The following is a 14,639-nucleotide window of genomic DNA, read 5'->3' as shown; positions in this document are numbered from 1 at the left end:
GCCAGGTAGCCTAGGTTACGCGTCGTTATAAAAGTTGCAGTATGTGTTATATTTTGTTAATAAGTGCAAAATATTGACAGAAACATGTTTGGTTATATTAATCTGTACGTGATTCTTATTGACGTAAAAGCAGTCGTTAACAATTCCACGGGTTGAAACTGATTGGATTAAAAACTCCAATTGTACCCATTCAAGGCAACATGAACGCGATGAGATATCAAAATGACGTCATTCGTCCGGTTTTTCTACCTCATATCCGTGCCAATAGCGGTATAATGTTGGATAACGCACCATTTAACGCTGCTTGAAGCACACAAGTTATGCTTGTAGCAAACAACGTGCAACCACTCCAATGGTCTGCAAAGAGTCCGGATTTAAATCCGATCGAGCACAAAACTGACTCCCATATAGTCATGATCAAACCATAAAACCCAATATACCAAAACTGACTCCCATATAGTCATGTTCAACCCATAAAACCCAATATACCAAAACTGACTCCCATATAGTCATGATCAAACCATAAAACGCAAAATACCAAAACTGAATCCCATATAGTCATGTTCAACCCATACAACTTAATATACCAAAACTGAATCCCATATAGTCATGTTCAACCCATACAACGTAATATACCAAAACTGAATCCCATATAGTCATGTTCAACCCATACAACTTAATATACCAAAACTGAATCCCATATAGCCATGTTCAACCCATACAACGTAATATACCAAAACTGACTCCCATATAGCCATGTTCAACCCATAAAACCCAATATATCAAAACTGACTCCCATATAGTCATGATCAAACCATAAAACCCAATATACCAAAACTGACTCCCATATAGTCATGTTCAAACCATAAAACCCAATATACCAAAACTGACTCCCATACAGTCATGTTCAACCCATAAAACCCAATATACCAAAACTGACTCCCAAATAGTCATGATCAAACCATAAAACCCAATATACCAAAACTGACTCCCATATAGTCATGATCAAACCATAAAACCCAATATACCAAAACTGAATCCCATATAGTCATGTTCAACCCATAAAACCCAATATACCAAAACTGACTCCCATATAGTCATGTTCAACCCATACAACGTAATATACCAAAACTGACTCCCATATAGCCATGTTCAACCCATACAACGTAATATACCAAAACTGAATCCCATATAGTCATGATCAACCCATAAAACCCAATATACCAAAACTGACTCCCATATAGCCATGTTCAACCCATAAAACCCAATATACCAAAACTGACTCCCATATAGTCATGTTCAACCCATACAACGTAATATACCAAAACTGAATCCCATATAGTCATGATCAAACCATAAAACCCAATATACCAAAACTGACTCCCATATAGCCATGTTCAACCCATAAAACCCAATATACCAAAACTGACTCCCATATAGTCATGTTCAACCCATACAACGTAATATACCAAAACTGACTCCCATATAGCCATGTTCAACCCATAAAACCCAATATACCAAAACTGACTCCCATATAGTCATGATCAAACCATAAAACGCAAAATACCAAAACTGAATCCCATATAGTCATGTTCAACCCATACAACGTAATATACCAAAACTGAATCCCATATAGTCATGTTCAACCCATACAACGTAATATACCAAAACTGACTCCCATATAGTCATGATCAACCCATAAAACCCAATATACCAAAACTGACTCCCATATAGTCATGATCAAACCATAAAACGCAAAATACCAAAACTGAATCCCATATAGTCATGTTCAACCCATAAAACCCAATATACCAAAACTGACTCCCATATAGTCATGATCAAACCATAAAACCCAATATACCAAAACTGACTCCCATATAGTCATGTTCAAACCATAAAACCCAATATACCAAAACTGACTCCCATATAGTCATGATCAAACCATAAAACCCAATATACCAAAACTGACTCCCATATAGTCATGTTCAACCCATAAAACCCAATATACCAAAACTGACTCCCATATAGTCATGTTCAAACCATAAAACCCAATATACCAAAACTGACTCCCATATAGTCATGATCAACCCATAAAACCCAATATACCAAAACTGACTCCCATATAGTCATGTTCAAACCATAAAACCCAATATACCAAAACTGACTCCCATATAGTCATGATCAACCCATAAAACCCAATATACCAAAACTGACTCCCATATAGTCATGATCAAACCATAAAACGCAAAATACCAAAACTGAATCCCATATAGTCATGTTCAACCCATACAACGTAATATACCAAAACTGACTCCCATATAGTCATGTTCAACCCATACAACGTAATATACCAAAACTGACTCCCATATAGTCATGATCAAACCATAAAACCCAATATACCAAAACTGACTCCCATATAGTCATGATCAAACCATAAAACCCAATATACCAAAACTGACTCCCATATAGTCATGTTCAAACCATAAAACCCAATATACCAAAACTGACTCCCATACAGTCATGTTCAACCCATAAAACCCAATATACCAAAACTGACTCCCATATAGTCATGATCAAACCATAAAACCCAATATACCAAAACTGACTCCCAAATAGTCATGATCAACCCATAAAACCCAATATACCAAAACTGACTCCCAAATAGTCATGATCAACCCATAAAACCCAATATACCAAAACTGACTCCCAAATAGTCATGATCAACCCATAAAACCCAATATACCAAAACTGACTCCCAAATAGTCATGATCAACCCATAAAACCCAATATACCAAAACTGAATCCCATATAGTCATGTTCAAACCATAAAACCCAATATACCAAAACTGAATCCCATATAGTCATGATCAACCCATAAAACCCAATATACCAAAACTGAATCCCATATAGTCATGTTCAAACCATAAAACCCAATATACCAAAACTGACTCCCATATAGTCATGATCAACCCATAAAACCCAATATACCAAAACTGACTCCCATATAGTCATGTTCAACCCATAAAACCCAATATACCAAAACTGACTCCCATACAGTCATGATCAAACCATAAAACCCAATATACCAAAACTGACTCCCAAATAGTCATGATCAACCCATAAAACCCAATATACCAAAACTGACTCCCAAATAGTCATGATCAACCCATAAAACCCAATATACCAAAACTGACTCCCAAATAGTCATGATCAACCCATAAAACCCAATATACCAAAACTGAATCCCATATAGTCATGTTCAAACCATAAAACCCAATATACCAAAACTGAATCCCATATAGTCATGATCAACCCATAAAACCCAATATACCAAAACTGAATCCCATACAGTCATGTTCAAACCATAAAACCCAATATACCAAAACTGACTCCCATATAGTCATGTTCAAACCATAAAACCCAATATACCAAAACTGACTCCCATATAGTAATTGTATACCCATAAATTGCAGTTAACCAAAACTGACTCCCATGTAGTAATTGTATAACCATAAATTGCATTTAACCAAAACTGACTCCCTTATAGTAATTGTATACCCATAAATTGCAGTTAACCAAAACTGACTCCCATATAGTCAGCTGATTCAGCTGTTCATTGTAACGTGTTTTCAATGCCTAGCCTACAGTTAAGATGCCAAAACTTGATCCCATATAGTAATTGCATACCCATAAATTGCATTTAACAAACACTGAATCCTTTTAATCAACTGTCTTATGTTATATGATTATATATTCGTTGAGTTACCAAAACTGGAGCCCATATAGTAAGGATTTTCTTTTTTACCAAAACTGACTCCCATATAGTCAACACTTCGTTTCAATATAGTAATCATATTAGTAATCACGGCCAAGATATATCAAAACTCCTTCCCATATAGTTATCTTATACCCATATACAGCTTTAAACCATTATGTAGCAAATAAGTCATTTTACGACATTATCCATTTTTGAATCCCCTCTATCATTGAATAATGAGAAAACGTCTCCCATATAACCTCCACCGACTTTTTCAATTTCATAGACCTGTCGGTGTTGAAATATTATTTTGATGTAAAAGTTGCTTTCGAAAAAAATACTCTAAGGATAAACAAAATGGGTAAAAAGCAACATCAGAAAGATAAATTGTAAGTTTTAAATACTTATTAAAGAATATTTATTATTCATCTAATGATGTATTCGCAAATAAGTTCTGCTTATATTCTAATAGGTTTAAAAATTAGTACACGTACACATGCAGTTTTGTCGGATATATTTTTCGGATGCAATATTCTTAATATTTCCTTTCATAATCATAAAGCATGTTCATCATTAATATTATTGAAGGACCATTAATTTGGATGCAAGTTATGGGAAGTCAATATAAGATATATCTGAAAATTTTGAAAAATATATCATATGAAAACTTATAGTGATAAAAATCGTCACAAAAAGTAAAGTTTTTTTTAAATAAAGCTGGCATTTCATTTTGGAATCAAACTCAGGTCCTCAAGGTCCTCTAGGTCTGCAGGCAGGTACTGTTGCCACTTATTTACAGTGACAGCTGATGTATCAAGGTTTTATGAAACATTTAAACTCTGTTTGAAAATTTGGCAGAATTTGTCGTTATTGCAACTTAAAATGTAAACACGCAAATGTTTATGTAGTGCCATCATTTTACCTGATGTTTTTTAACATACTTTTGAACAAAATTATCTGTTTTATCAAATGCTTTGCTTCAAGTCAAAAGGTTAAAAGGAAGTGTTCAAGTGGCTAAATTCGACCAGTAATTTTGGTTCTTTATTTGGTAATATAAAGAATACACTTGTCATAAATGAGAATTTGATTTAAGAAGTCTTGCTATACACTTACAGATATCTGACAACTACAGAATGGAAGAATCAGTTTGGCGGGTACAAAGGAAAACAGGTGAAGAATCAAGACTTCCGCCGTCTACCATTCTCATGCTGCACGTAAGCTGAATATATGTACTTTTGAACTTTTTTGTATTATGCATATAAATAGATTCTTCTGTCTACATGTATGTTTCAACATTTCTAACAAAATCGAAAAATATTCAATTGGATGTTCGCTGATATTTGACAGGGGTTCGTAAGTTCAGAATTAATCCTTGAATCAGGATGGAGATCTTTTAATTCAGACAATTGGACAGTTGTAAAGATTGTTTTTAGGAAGTACCTTGAAATAAACATAAGTGACTTTGGTAAAAGAATATGAAAGAGCGCTAAGCCCCTATACTTTGCTTAAGGCATTACACCCATCACCCTCATAACTCATACTTACGACGATGTACTCTTGTATAAGTCGAAGAAACTGTTTGTTCTGTTCTGTTCTGTTTACTTAAACAGATCCTTGGGTATTTTTCAGGGATGACAATTATTAGCTGTTAGCACCCCTGTTATTAGTTAAAGAAAGAAGCTCATAGTTATTGTTAACATTTTACTTCATGTATATGTACATTTGTAAATATATACTGATACAGTCAAGTTCATGTCATGAGATAAAGCTTTTTTTTTACAGTCAAGCCTTATTTATTTCAGATTGTCCATGCAGCCATTTGAAAATCCTCTGTGCACAAAAGATGGAGTAATTTATGATCTTATGTATGTCAAAGTTATTAAATGAATTATAGCATGCTGTTCTCTAGTTAATTAATTCTTAAAATATTTATTTTACAGACTTTGATGCTCATTTACTTTTATTTTGAACAATTATATCCATGTGGGCCATGCGAATTCAAGGATAAATTGTAAACTTGTACTCTTAAAGCATAAAATCTGCATTTTGCATTCATACATGACCTATCATATTTTTCTGTAAAGCAAGTCTTAGATTTATGTATGTACATTTTAGGAGCATAGTCCCCTTCTTGAAGAAGTATGGTATTAACCCTGTCACAGGAGACAAACTCAGTGCCAAGGAACTGGTCAGACTCAACTTCCACAAAAACGCTGATGGTCAGTTCAACACAAAAAGATGTTTTAGATTTTAAAGGCAATGCCAATATTTTTAGTTAATACTGAATAGACATGCCGTCATTTTTTTTGGCACTCTTTCTACAGAAATTTTCTTTTTTTTTCAAGTTGGTAAGGTTTTAAAACAAAGTATTCATTTTGATTATATTTAAATAAGTTATTGTTATGATTATTACAAATATGTACAAAATATACCAAATATACAAGGAGTTAAATTTGACTTCCTACATACCGGTAGATAAGAAAATACATGTGGATGCAAATATGTGTGGTCATAAAGTTGAACTTTACTTCAGGCAAGTATCATTGTCCAGTGACATTCAAGGTCTTCAATGAGAACACTCACATTGTTGCAGTAAGGCAAACTGGAAATGTCTTCGCTAATGAGGTCAGAATAATTTGCTTAGAATATTTTATGGATTAATTCTTAAAATATCATACCGTATGTTAAGCTAAGTATAAAATGATATATGAAAACTAGTAAAAAACATACAGATTTCATTGAAGTGTTTTTTTATGTTGTAGATGTCAAGAAACAAATGGTTCAATATCTATTTTATCTTTTGCCGTTTGGTTTAAGATTGAAGGGTGTTTAACAAGTGCTGCTGGAACATAGATAGACAGACATACAAAAGTGCTTATTGTTGTTAACATGGTGTAACCAGTTTCTTGACAAAAACATAAAATGTATCATATTATATAATATTAACATGGCCACAATGATACATGGTATTATCATGGAAGGAGGAAAAGTAATTATGTTAGAAAACTACAATAAAAAAATCTATCGATATGCACAAAAAAATTCACTTAAAGAAAATGCATGTATTCCACATAATGCAGTAGCAGTGTGTGTATACCACATGATAAATTACATCATATATGCTACGCGGGAAGGCAATATTTTGCTTAAAATGAAGACTTGATTCAAATATAACTTTATTTTTACTACACCACAACGTAGCATTTATGATGCAATTTATCACATAGTATACACGCATGAGTAGTCTTTTGCTGTATACAATACAATATGTTTGGCAATCACTGTAAAATAAATCATTAAACTTAAAAATCTATGATGATTCTTACAACAAGTTTTGCCCATTCCCTTCAGGCTGTGGAGAGACTAAATGTCAAAACAAACTTCTGGAGGGATCTACTTACAGATGAACCATTCACCAGGAAAGACCTTATTACAATACAGGTGGCACATTAGACCAGCTTTAAATGTCTTAATTAACACATTAATAAATGATAGAAAATATGGTCCTTTTATAGTGAAAGGCCAAAAAAAATAATTGTTTGTTTAGGGTAACCTTCCCAAAATTTCTAGGTAGGGTAGGTAGGGATTTTTTTATTTAGTTTTTTTTTTTCAATATCTGTCGTAAGTTCAGAGTGTTTTCTTGTACATGGCAGTCTTTCCTACATTACTGTCATTGCCTGACTTTGTTTTATCATATAAACAATAATTCTGATTAAAATCTGCATTTATCCGCCCTTCGTTACTCTCTACTCGCTAACGAATATTTTTTTGCTCAGAAACGGAAAAAAATAGTTAGGGTCGGCGCATTTTTATAGGTAGGGTTGGGTTACCCGAAACGGACATATTTTTTTTTTTAGGCCTAATCAAAATAACTTAACAATGATAATTTATTATTAACATATGAATTTTGAGCATACATTTGCGGAAAGCCAGAAGAATATGTCAAAACTCTGGGACTTTCACCCAAAAAAAGATTGGACATAATTATAATTGACTTTCTCTCTGTCAGAATTTAAGTATATAACATGTGACCCATATCTTTGACTGGCTTGCTGGGGTAGTTGTCACTCCTGTGACAGCTCTAGTTATTTCTGCTGAAATGTTGAGGCCCATGTTCTTATTGCAGGACCCAACTAACCTAGACAAATTTAACATCCAGAAGTTCTACCATGTGCAGAAAGGCCTCAAAGTCACCGAGGATGGTAAATGTAGTAATGAAAACATATCTCTCACATGCAAACTTCTAAAATGTAGGATGCAATACAAAGTTAAAATTCAAAATCCTTTTTCACTTGTCTGATAAGTGAACATCTTTTGTATAGGTCTTATTTCAACATCTCATATGTTCTTATGCTTGACAGACTTATATTCCTTATTTTAATTTGCCAAAATAATTCTTAAATCTGATTTGGATTAATAAAAAATGCTTTATTGTAATTATCATTATCAACGGTAATTGGTATTTTAAGTCCAAATATTCTAACAGAAGCATGTATTACGCAAAATATACCAAAACAAAAGTAGTGAGCTAAGATTTACCTATCCTGTTATTAGGGACTTTGGAAGTTTCGAGAAGTGAGGCCCTGCACTATAGGTTGAGTATAGATTAAAATAAGGAAATCAAGTTGTTGTTACTTTGCTTTCTATTTGAAATAAACTTTTCAACAACTAGAATAATATATTTTGGTGAGCCCCTGGACATTTTTTTTTCAGATGAAGATGTATCCTCTAAGGATCCTAAGAACCGATTGAAGACGATCAACGCTGAGACGCGCGATGTGCTGGCCACATTGGAGAAGGAGTATAAAGCTCCTGTGAGTACCTGACTGGAAATTGACTTCCAGCTACCTGACATGATTAAAACTTAATTCATAAATGAGTACTGGGTACTTGATATACATGTGCATGTACTTTGGAGGGCTTTTTGCTGCATTCATACTTTGCATGTGACTGACTACTTGACATGTTATTGATGGCATGAGCCAATGTGTGTTGATTAGTTTAAAAGGGGCATCACATACTTGTAATGTCATTGACCTGAAGAACATGTGGACATGATGTTACCATGAAACCTAATAGAGCCTTACATATTTTCAAATCTTTTCAACTACCCTTTTCTACAAATATTCTTGATTTTGGTTTATAGTGAAAATGTTACTAAACTTTTCTTCTTTTGTTATGAATGAATTATATCAACTTTGGATGAGTTGTCATATCATGTTACTTTGTTTTTCAAGGAAAAAAGAACAGAAACCAAAAAAGTAGCTGACAAATTCAACTCTGTGAGTATTAAAACTAGATACATGTAGCCAATAGTAAATTAGCAATTGTCAAGCAATAAATTAGAATTTGTGTCTTCCAGTCTTGAATTATACTTAATTCTCAATCTGTATTGTTATGATTGTTACATTTAAAAGAAAAATCAGAAGCTACACATTCAAACAAAATATTTTTTTAAATTTCATAATTTTAAAATAAAAAATCCATAAAATAAAAAATCCATAATTATGAGCTAAACAAAGTTTGTATATACCGTGTAGGCGCACTACTCAACGGGGGCGGTTTCTGCCTCGTTCACCTCTACTGCTATGGAGCCCACCACTCAACATGAAGCAGGTATATTAACAGAGTCATAACGATAGCTGAATATAATATTTCTTTTGTGAAGTGGAGGAAAATAACCTTGATTTTTATTTCTGTGAATGTGTTCATGTAATACATGAAATTTGGCTGCCTTTTTTTTTTTACTTACAAAAAAAGTTATTGACATATTATTTTTATTAGTTCAATTTGTTCAGAGGGCAACTTTGAATATGTGTTCTAAGCTTCACACTTTGGATTAAAAATAATCCCATCATATAAAATGAATTCCAAACTACCGGTAAAAGTGATCTAAGACCATTAAATATTCAACTATAAAGGAATCACCTTGTCCCCTCTGTCAGTCTGTTCATCTGTCTACTGACATCAAGTCCATAGCTCCATATGTATTGATTTAAACTGCATACACCTATTGACTGTGTTGATGTGAAGTGCTGTGCAACAGTCACATTATTATGTGTATGGTATTTTTAGAGTTATTGTTTTATTGTTATAATTTTACTCGTACAAGTCTACTTTTTGCCATAACTCCATATGTTTTGGAGGTAATGACTTCAAACTTCATACACACGTTGACCTTGTTGAGGAGAAGTGCTGAAGAACTTAGGACAATTAACTTAATTGATGACTTCTCACCAACGTAGTGCATTGAAGGAGTATACATCACTCCCATTGATACTTCTTATTACAAAAAGGAGGTGTGGTGGGGGTATTTATCACATCCAGTGAATGCTCTAGTTTTTATGCTTTTTCCTTTATCAAAGCGAAGGATGGGGACAACATATGTACATGTAGTTGTTTTTCACAGCAATCATTGATGAGGACATTATCCGATATGAAAGATTAAAGAAGAAGGGCTATGTTCGTCTGCTCACCAACCGCGGACCACTGAATCTCGAACTTCATTGTGACATGGTATGGGTCAGAGCAAACATTAATGTTTGTAGCACTTAATTGTTTATATTTGTATGATACTAGGTGGTATTTGCTAATCTGTTGTAAATATGCTGAGTCTTTTATTAGTGAACACTGTTGAATTAAAAAGAATATTATTCCCTTTTGTGTTTTGGTGTAATGGTAGGCTGTCTTAGAAGCCAGTTATATCATTTGGTTAATAGTTTGGTGTGGTTAAAGATAGAAATAATATTTATTGATTGGTCAATATGTATCCAATAACAACTACCGTATTAACCAATCCAATCATTTGAATTTGCTAACTAGCCAAAAGGACAAGTAATTCCAGTTTTATGCACTTGGCTGCTATTTCCTCTCTTTATATATTCAGGTTCCAAAGACATGTGAGAATTTCATCAAGCTGACCAAGAGAGGCTACTATGATAACACCGTATTTCATCGCATAATTAGAAACTTCATGGTAACATGATGATAAATCATCACTATTTATAATTGGAACGCAGTTACAATTTTTAATCAAACATGGCATATAAATGTTGTGGCATGATATGTCAGAAGCCTTGAATGAGTACTTAGATTTCAAGTTTAATGCTCCATATTACTATGTTTATCTTTGGCAAATGTCTTGGGAAACGTGAATTGTATTTGTATTGGCAAGAATGGATGGATGGATACATACAGTGTTCAGATTATTGTGATATACAACTGTAATGTTCATGCTAGTTTCCATTTCATGTTGCATTTAAAAGTTACCAAGTCATGTGTGCATTCTTTCAAAAAGTGCCACATTCCATCAGACTATCCACCACATTGTGTGTTTACAGTTGTACAGTAGCATCTATTTGATAGTTTTATTTCAATTAAGCCTTCAATTACTTCAGATTCAAGGTGGTGACCCGGAAGGCACTGGTAAAGGTGAGTTGACTCCTGTTTCCTTGCAAAATATTTAGACATGTGGTGTGGGATTGAATAAGAACAATTGATTTGATGACTTGGCTTGATACGGATGACTACATGGACTACATGTACATGCACATGCGTATATACTTAAAGGCATGTCTTGGCACTAATGTCATTTGTTTATGTTTAGGTTATTCACTTAGGTGTTTTCATTTTTCATCCTGCTTTACTATTTAAGAAACCATAAATCTAGAACATACCTCAATATATATATATGTGTGCACATCAACATATAATTGTATTGTAAACACAAATAGGAGGGGAGTCAGCATGGGGCGGGACGTTCAAGGATGAGTTCAAACCCAACTTGACCCACTCGGGCCGTGGTGTTCTCTCCATGGCAAACTCTGGACCTGACACCAACAAGTCCCAATTGTATGTATTAACCCTTTTCTGTCAGATCCAGCATTGTATTAAATTAAAAGTGTATTTGACATGACTTTGCTATTCATGTTCCTTATTGTCATAACTAAACTCTGTGTTCATTTTTGGGGCCTGTGACTGTGTGAGATTGGATGTTAAAGACTACATATTCCTTTGTAGGTGTAATATATGATGTTGCTGATGATTTGATAGGAAATAGAAATAAATTGAGTGAGGAAATAAAAAAAAAATGAGTAAATTTTGATATTTTTTTATTTTTCAGTTTCATAACATTCCGATCTGCCAGACATCTTGATGGAAAACATACAGTGTTTGGGAGGTTTGTTTTCATCCTATCATAGATATCAATTCTATTGTACATCCAAAACAAGCTAAACATGTATGTTTTTTAGATACTGTGACAGTCGTGGATTCAAAACTTTAAAGCTGGACTCTCACAGACTGACGGTTTTGACAATTGGTTTTTTTGGTTGTCTTGGAATGAGCCATTTATTTTCCAAAATGTGTGGAAACTAGTGATATAAGACTGCTGACAAAAGATCAGATCGCAGTTTTTTATATTTGTGTTCAAAAATTATGTTTAATTGCTAAAAGCGTTACTGACACTTGAAATGAAATTTTTGGCAGTTTCCAAACTATTGAAATATGTTCTATTGTGAGTTATCTTACATGACTGAATTAAAGGAATTGATACCAAAATAAACTGACTCTGAGACATGTTTTTTCTTAAATGACAAAACTGTCTAACTAAGAGAGTGCAGCTTTCAACTCATTTAAACAACTTCAATCTTTGCTTAACTTAAAAATTGATTTAGATATTCTCATGAAACTAAGTACATTTGTTACCAGTGCCAATAAGCATGTGTAACAAGGCCAATGATTTTTTTCTTTAATAACTTCCAATTCATAATCCTTACCGTAATCATTTGCGGAAAAAGGGACAACCATTAGCATCTGCTTGTGAAGGTCTGGTCATAAACTTTGTGATTGATATTCCAAACATTTATTAGTGCAGATTTGTGTGTATTGTGCAGGGTTGTAGGTGGCCTGGAGACGCTTGATGCCATGGAGAAAATAGAGGCTGACAAGAAGGATCGACCACAGGTAAACCTACAACACTTTGGGGGATGTGGTTTGGAGGGTTTGCTGGAAGGGATTCTATCAATGTTGGATGGAGTTTGTTTGGTCCAAGTTTCTAGTAACATATATTTTATCAATAAGACACTGAGCATATGACATTAACCTCAATTCTTAAATCAGGACAGCATCTTTAAGTTATCATGGCTGAAAGTTGGCAGATGATCTTCGTGAAAATGATGATATTGAGTTGAATGCATGGAGATAAGATGTTGATACTCTGTGCAAGACAAACATTGTCTTACTAAGCTAACAACTTAATGATATCTATTTCATTTTGAACTTCTACATTGACTAACTGACCACAAAGGTGATAGTGACTGCATTCACTATATTTACTTTGTTTTTTTTTTACAGAAAGAGATCCGTATTGAGGCAACGGCAGTTTTTGTTAACCCATATGAGGAGGTGGATGAAGAGGTATGTTTACCCATATGAGGAGGTAGATAAACAGGTATATTTACCCATATTAGGAGGTTGATAAACGGTTATTTTTACCAGTGGATAAACTGGTATGATGACCCATATGAGAGGTTGATGTCCATGTATCTTGAACCATATGAGGAGGTAAATAAATGGGTGTACTGACCGATGAGGATGTGGATGAAAAGGTATGTTGACCCTTATAAGGAGTTGGTTAGACATTTATGTTGACCCTTAAGAGGAAGTGGATGAAAGGTACGTTGACCTTTACAAGGAGGTGGATGATTGTTTTTTTTACTCATATGAGGGGGTGGATGAGCATTTATGTTGATCCATATTAGGAGGTGGATGAACAGGTATGTTGACCCTTATGAGGAAATTGATGGATAGGCATCCTTAAGTGTTATGTATGATATGATTCATTTCGTATTGTAAGAAAGATATACTAACTCTGAAGTTGTGCACTGTAGTTGTAGTTGCTTCTTGTTACCTCATGTAATATTGGTATAAAGCATACCTTTTTACTTGTTATGAATGATATCATGAATATGTATCCCATTTGTTTTTCATAAACACAACAATGCAATGTATAGTGAATGACACAGTGTATACCTATTTACAGCTTGCCAATGAGAGAGAGGATGAGTTGAGTCGTCAGGCCGCTGCGGAGGCGGAGAAAAGAAAGCCCAAGAGTCGGAAGGAGGAGCCCAAAATAGAACACAAGGTCTTCTCTGCAGGCGTCGGCAAATATATTAATCCTTCTACCCTGTAAGTTACCGGTAGTCTTTTTTTACATTTGTAATGAGAACATGTTTCTTCCGATAATGTTCAATTGATGTTTTTTTACTCACACATTTCATTTATTTATTTGTAATTCTAAAAAACACACACTAAAATAAAACAAAAAACATACAGTTTTTGGTCTAGTTTTCACATTTGTACAGCTTTGGTATTCATTCTTCTTAAAGATCCTTCAAGTAGAGTGAAATTGTTTCATAAGATTGTGTAATATTGTTTGATCACTGAAATATGTAGTAGAACTTTTTGAAGAACACTCGTACCGTGTTTGAAACCTGCAATTGGGACTTACACTAAGGGAGCCTCAAATTGTGGAACTATTAAGATAATTCATGTAACTAGTTCTGTTCATATGCAGGAAAAGAAAGATGGCAGAGACCGAGGCAACTGTTTCATCATCAGAGGGCACAAAGAAGAAGGTGAAAACTAAGACTTCACTTTCAGACTTCAGCGCTTGGTGACTTTTAAATGATCATGTGGAAAGAAATGTTTCAGCATGTGCATGAAAACGTTTTGAATAAGTTTCATTCAAAAGTATTACGGTACTACTGATATGCTCATATTCAATAGCATCGTGAATTCTTTTTTGCAAAGGTTGGAAGTCATTTATATTGTGAAATTGTTATTTGTATGAATTTGTCAAAATAAAAGTTTTAACATTTTA

The 14,639-nt window shown here is 33.8% G+C and overlaps 2 protein-coding genes across 4 annotated transcripts in view; one reads left to right on the top strand and one right to left on the bottom strand.

The window, feature by feature from the left end:
- Window positions 1-4,035, bottom strand: part of LOC128231436 (ribosomal protein S6 kinase-related protein-like) — a 17,440-nt gene extending 13,405 nt beyond the window's left edge. The window contains exon 1 of one of the 3 annotated variants that reach the window (XM_052944257.1): window positions 3,688-4,035. Coding sequence is in view for 1 of the 3 variants with exons in the window: in XM_052944260.1 (XP_052800220.1) it covers window positions 3,956-4,012 (57 nt within the window). In the remaining 2 variants the exon portion in view is untranslated. The remainder of the gene's footprint in view (window positions 1-3,687) is intronic. The other 2 variants (XM_052944258.1, XM_052944260.1) reach the window with 2 other exon arrangements.
- Window positions 4,028-14,639, top strand: LOC128231435 (RING-type E3 ubiquitin-protein ligase PPIL2-like). The gene is made up of 19 exons (XM_052944254.1): window positions 4,028-4,146; window positions 4,873-4,971; window positions 5,560-5,622; window positions 5,873-5,976; window positions 6,291-6,382; window positions 7,109-7,198; window positions 7,884-7,959; window positions 8,471-8,571; window positions 8,995-9,039; window positions 9,298-9,373; window positions 10,167-10,273; window positions 10,644-10,733; window positions 11,155-11,188; window positions 11,491-11,608; window positions 11,880-11,936; window positions 12,652-12,721; window positions 13,112-13,174; window positions 13,800-13,945; window positions 14,334-14,639. The coding sequence occupies exons 1-19, from the start codon at window positions 4,115-4,117 to the stop codon at window positions 14,434-14,436; spliced, it is 1,566 nt and encodes a 521-aa protein (XP_052800214.1). The 5' UTR covers window positions 4,028-4,114; the 3' UTR covers window positions 14,437-14,639.

The sequence above is a fragment of the Mya arenaria genome, chromosome 4, assembly GCF_026914265.1.
Source record: "Mya arenaria isolate MELC-2E11 chromosome 4, ASM2691426v1".
NCBI lineage: Eukaryota > Metazoa > Mollusca > Bivalvia > Myida > Myidae > Mya > Mya arenaria.
Note: the sequence above shows the minus strand (reverse complement) of the source record. Positions and strands in the feature narration are given on the sequence as shown.

Coding starts and splice junctions, on each gene's coding strand:
- LOC128231435 (XM_052944254.1), top strand. CDS start 4,115: ATGGGTAAAAAGCAACATCAGAAAGATAAATT. Junction 9,374..10,166: donor CACCACTCAACATGAAGCAG/GTATATTAACAG, acceptor TGTTTTTCACAG/CAATCATTGATGAGGACATT. Junction 11,609..11,879: donor GACACCAACAAGTCCCAATT/GTATGTATTAAC, acceptor TTTATTTTTCAG/TTTCATAACATTCCGATCTG.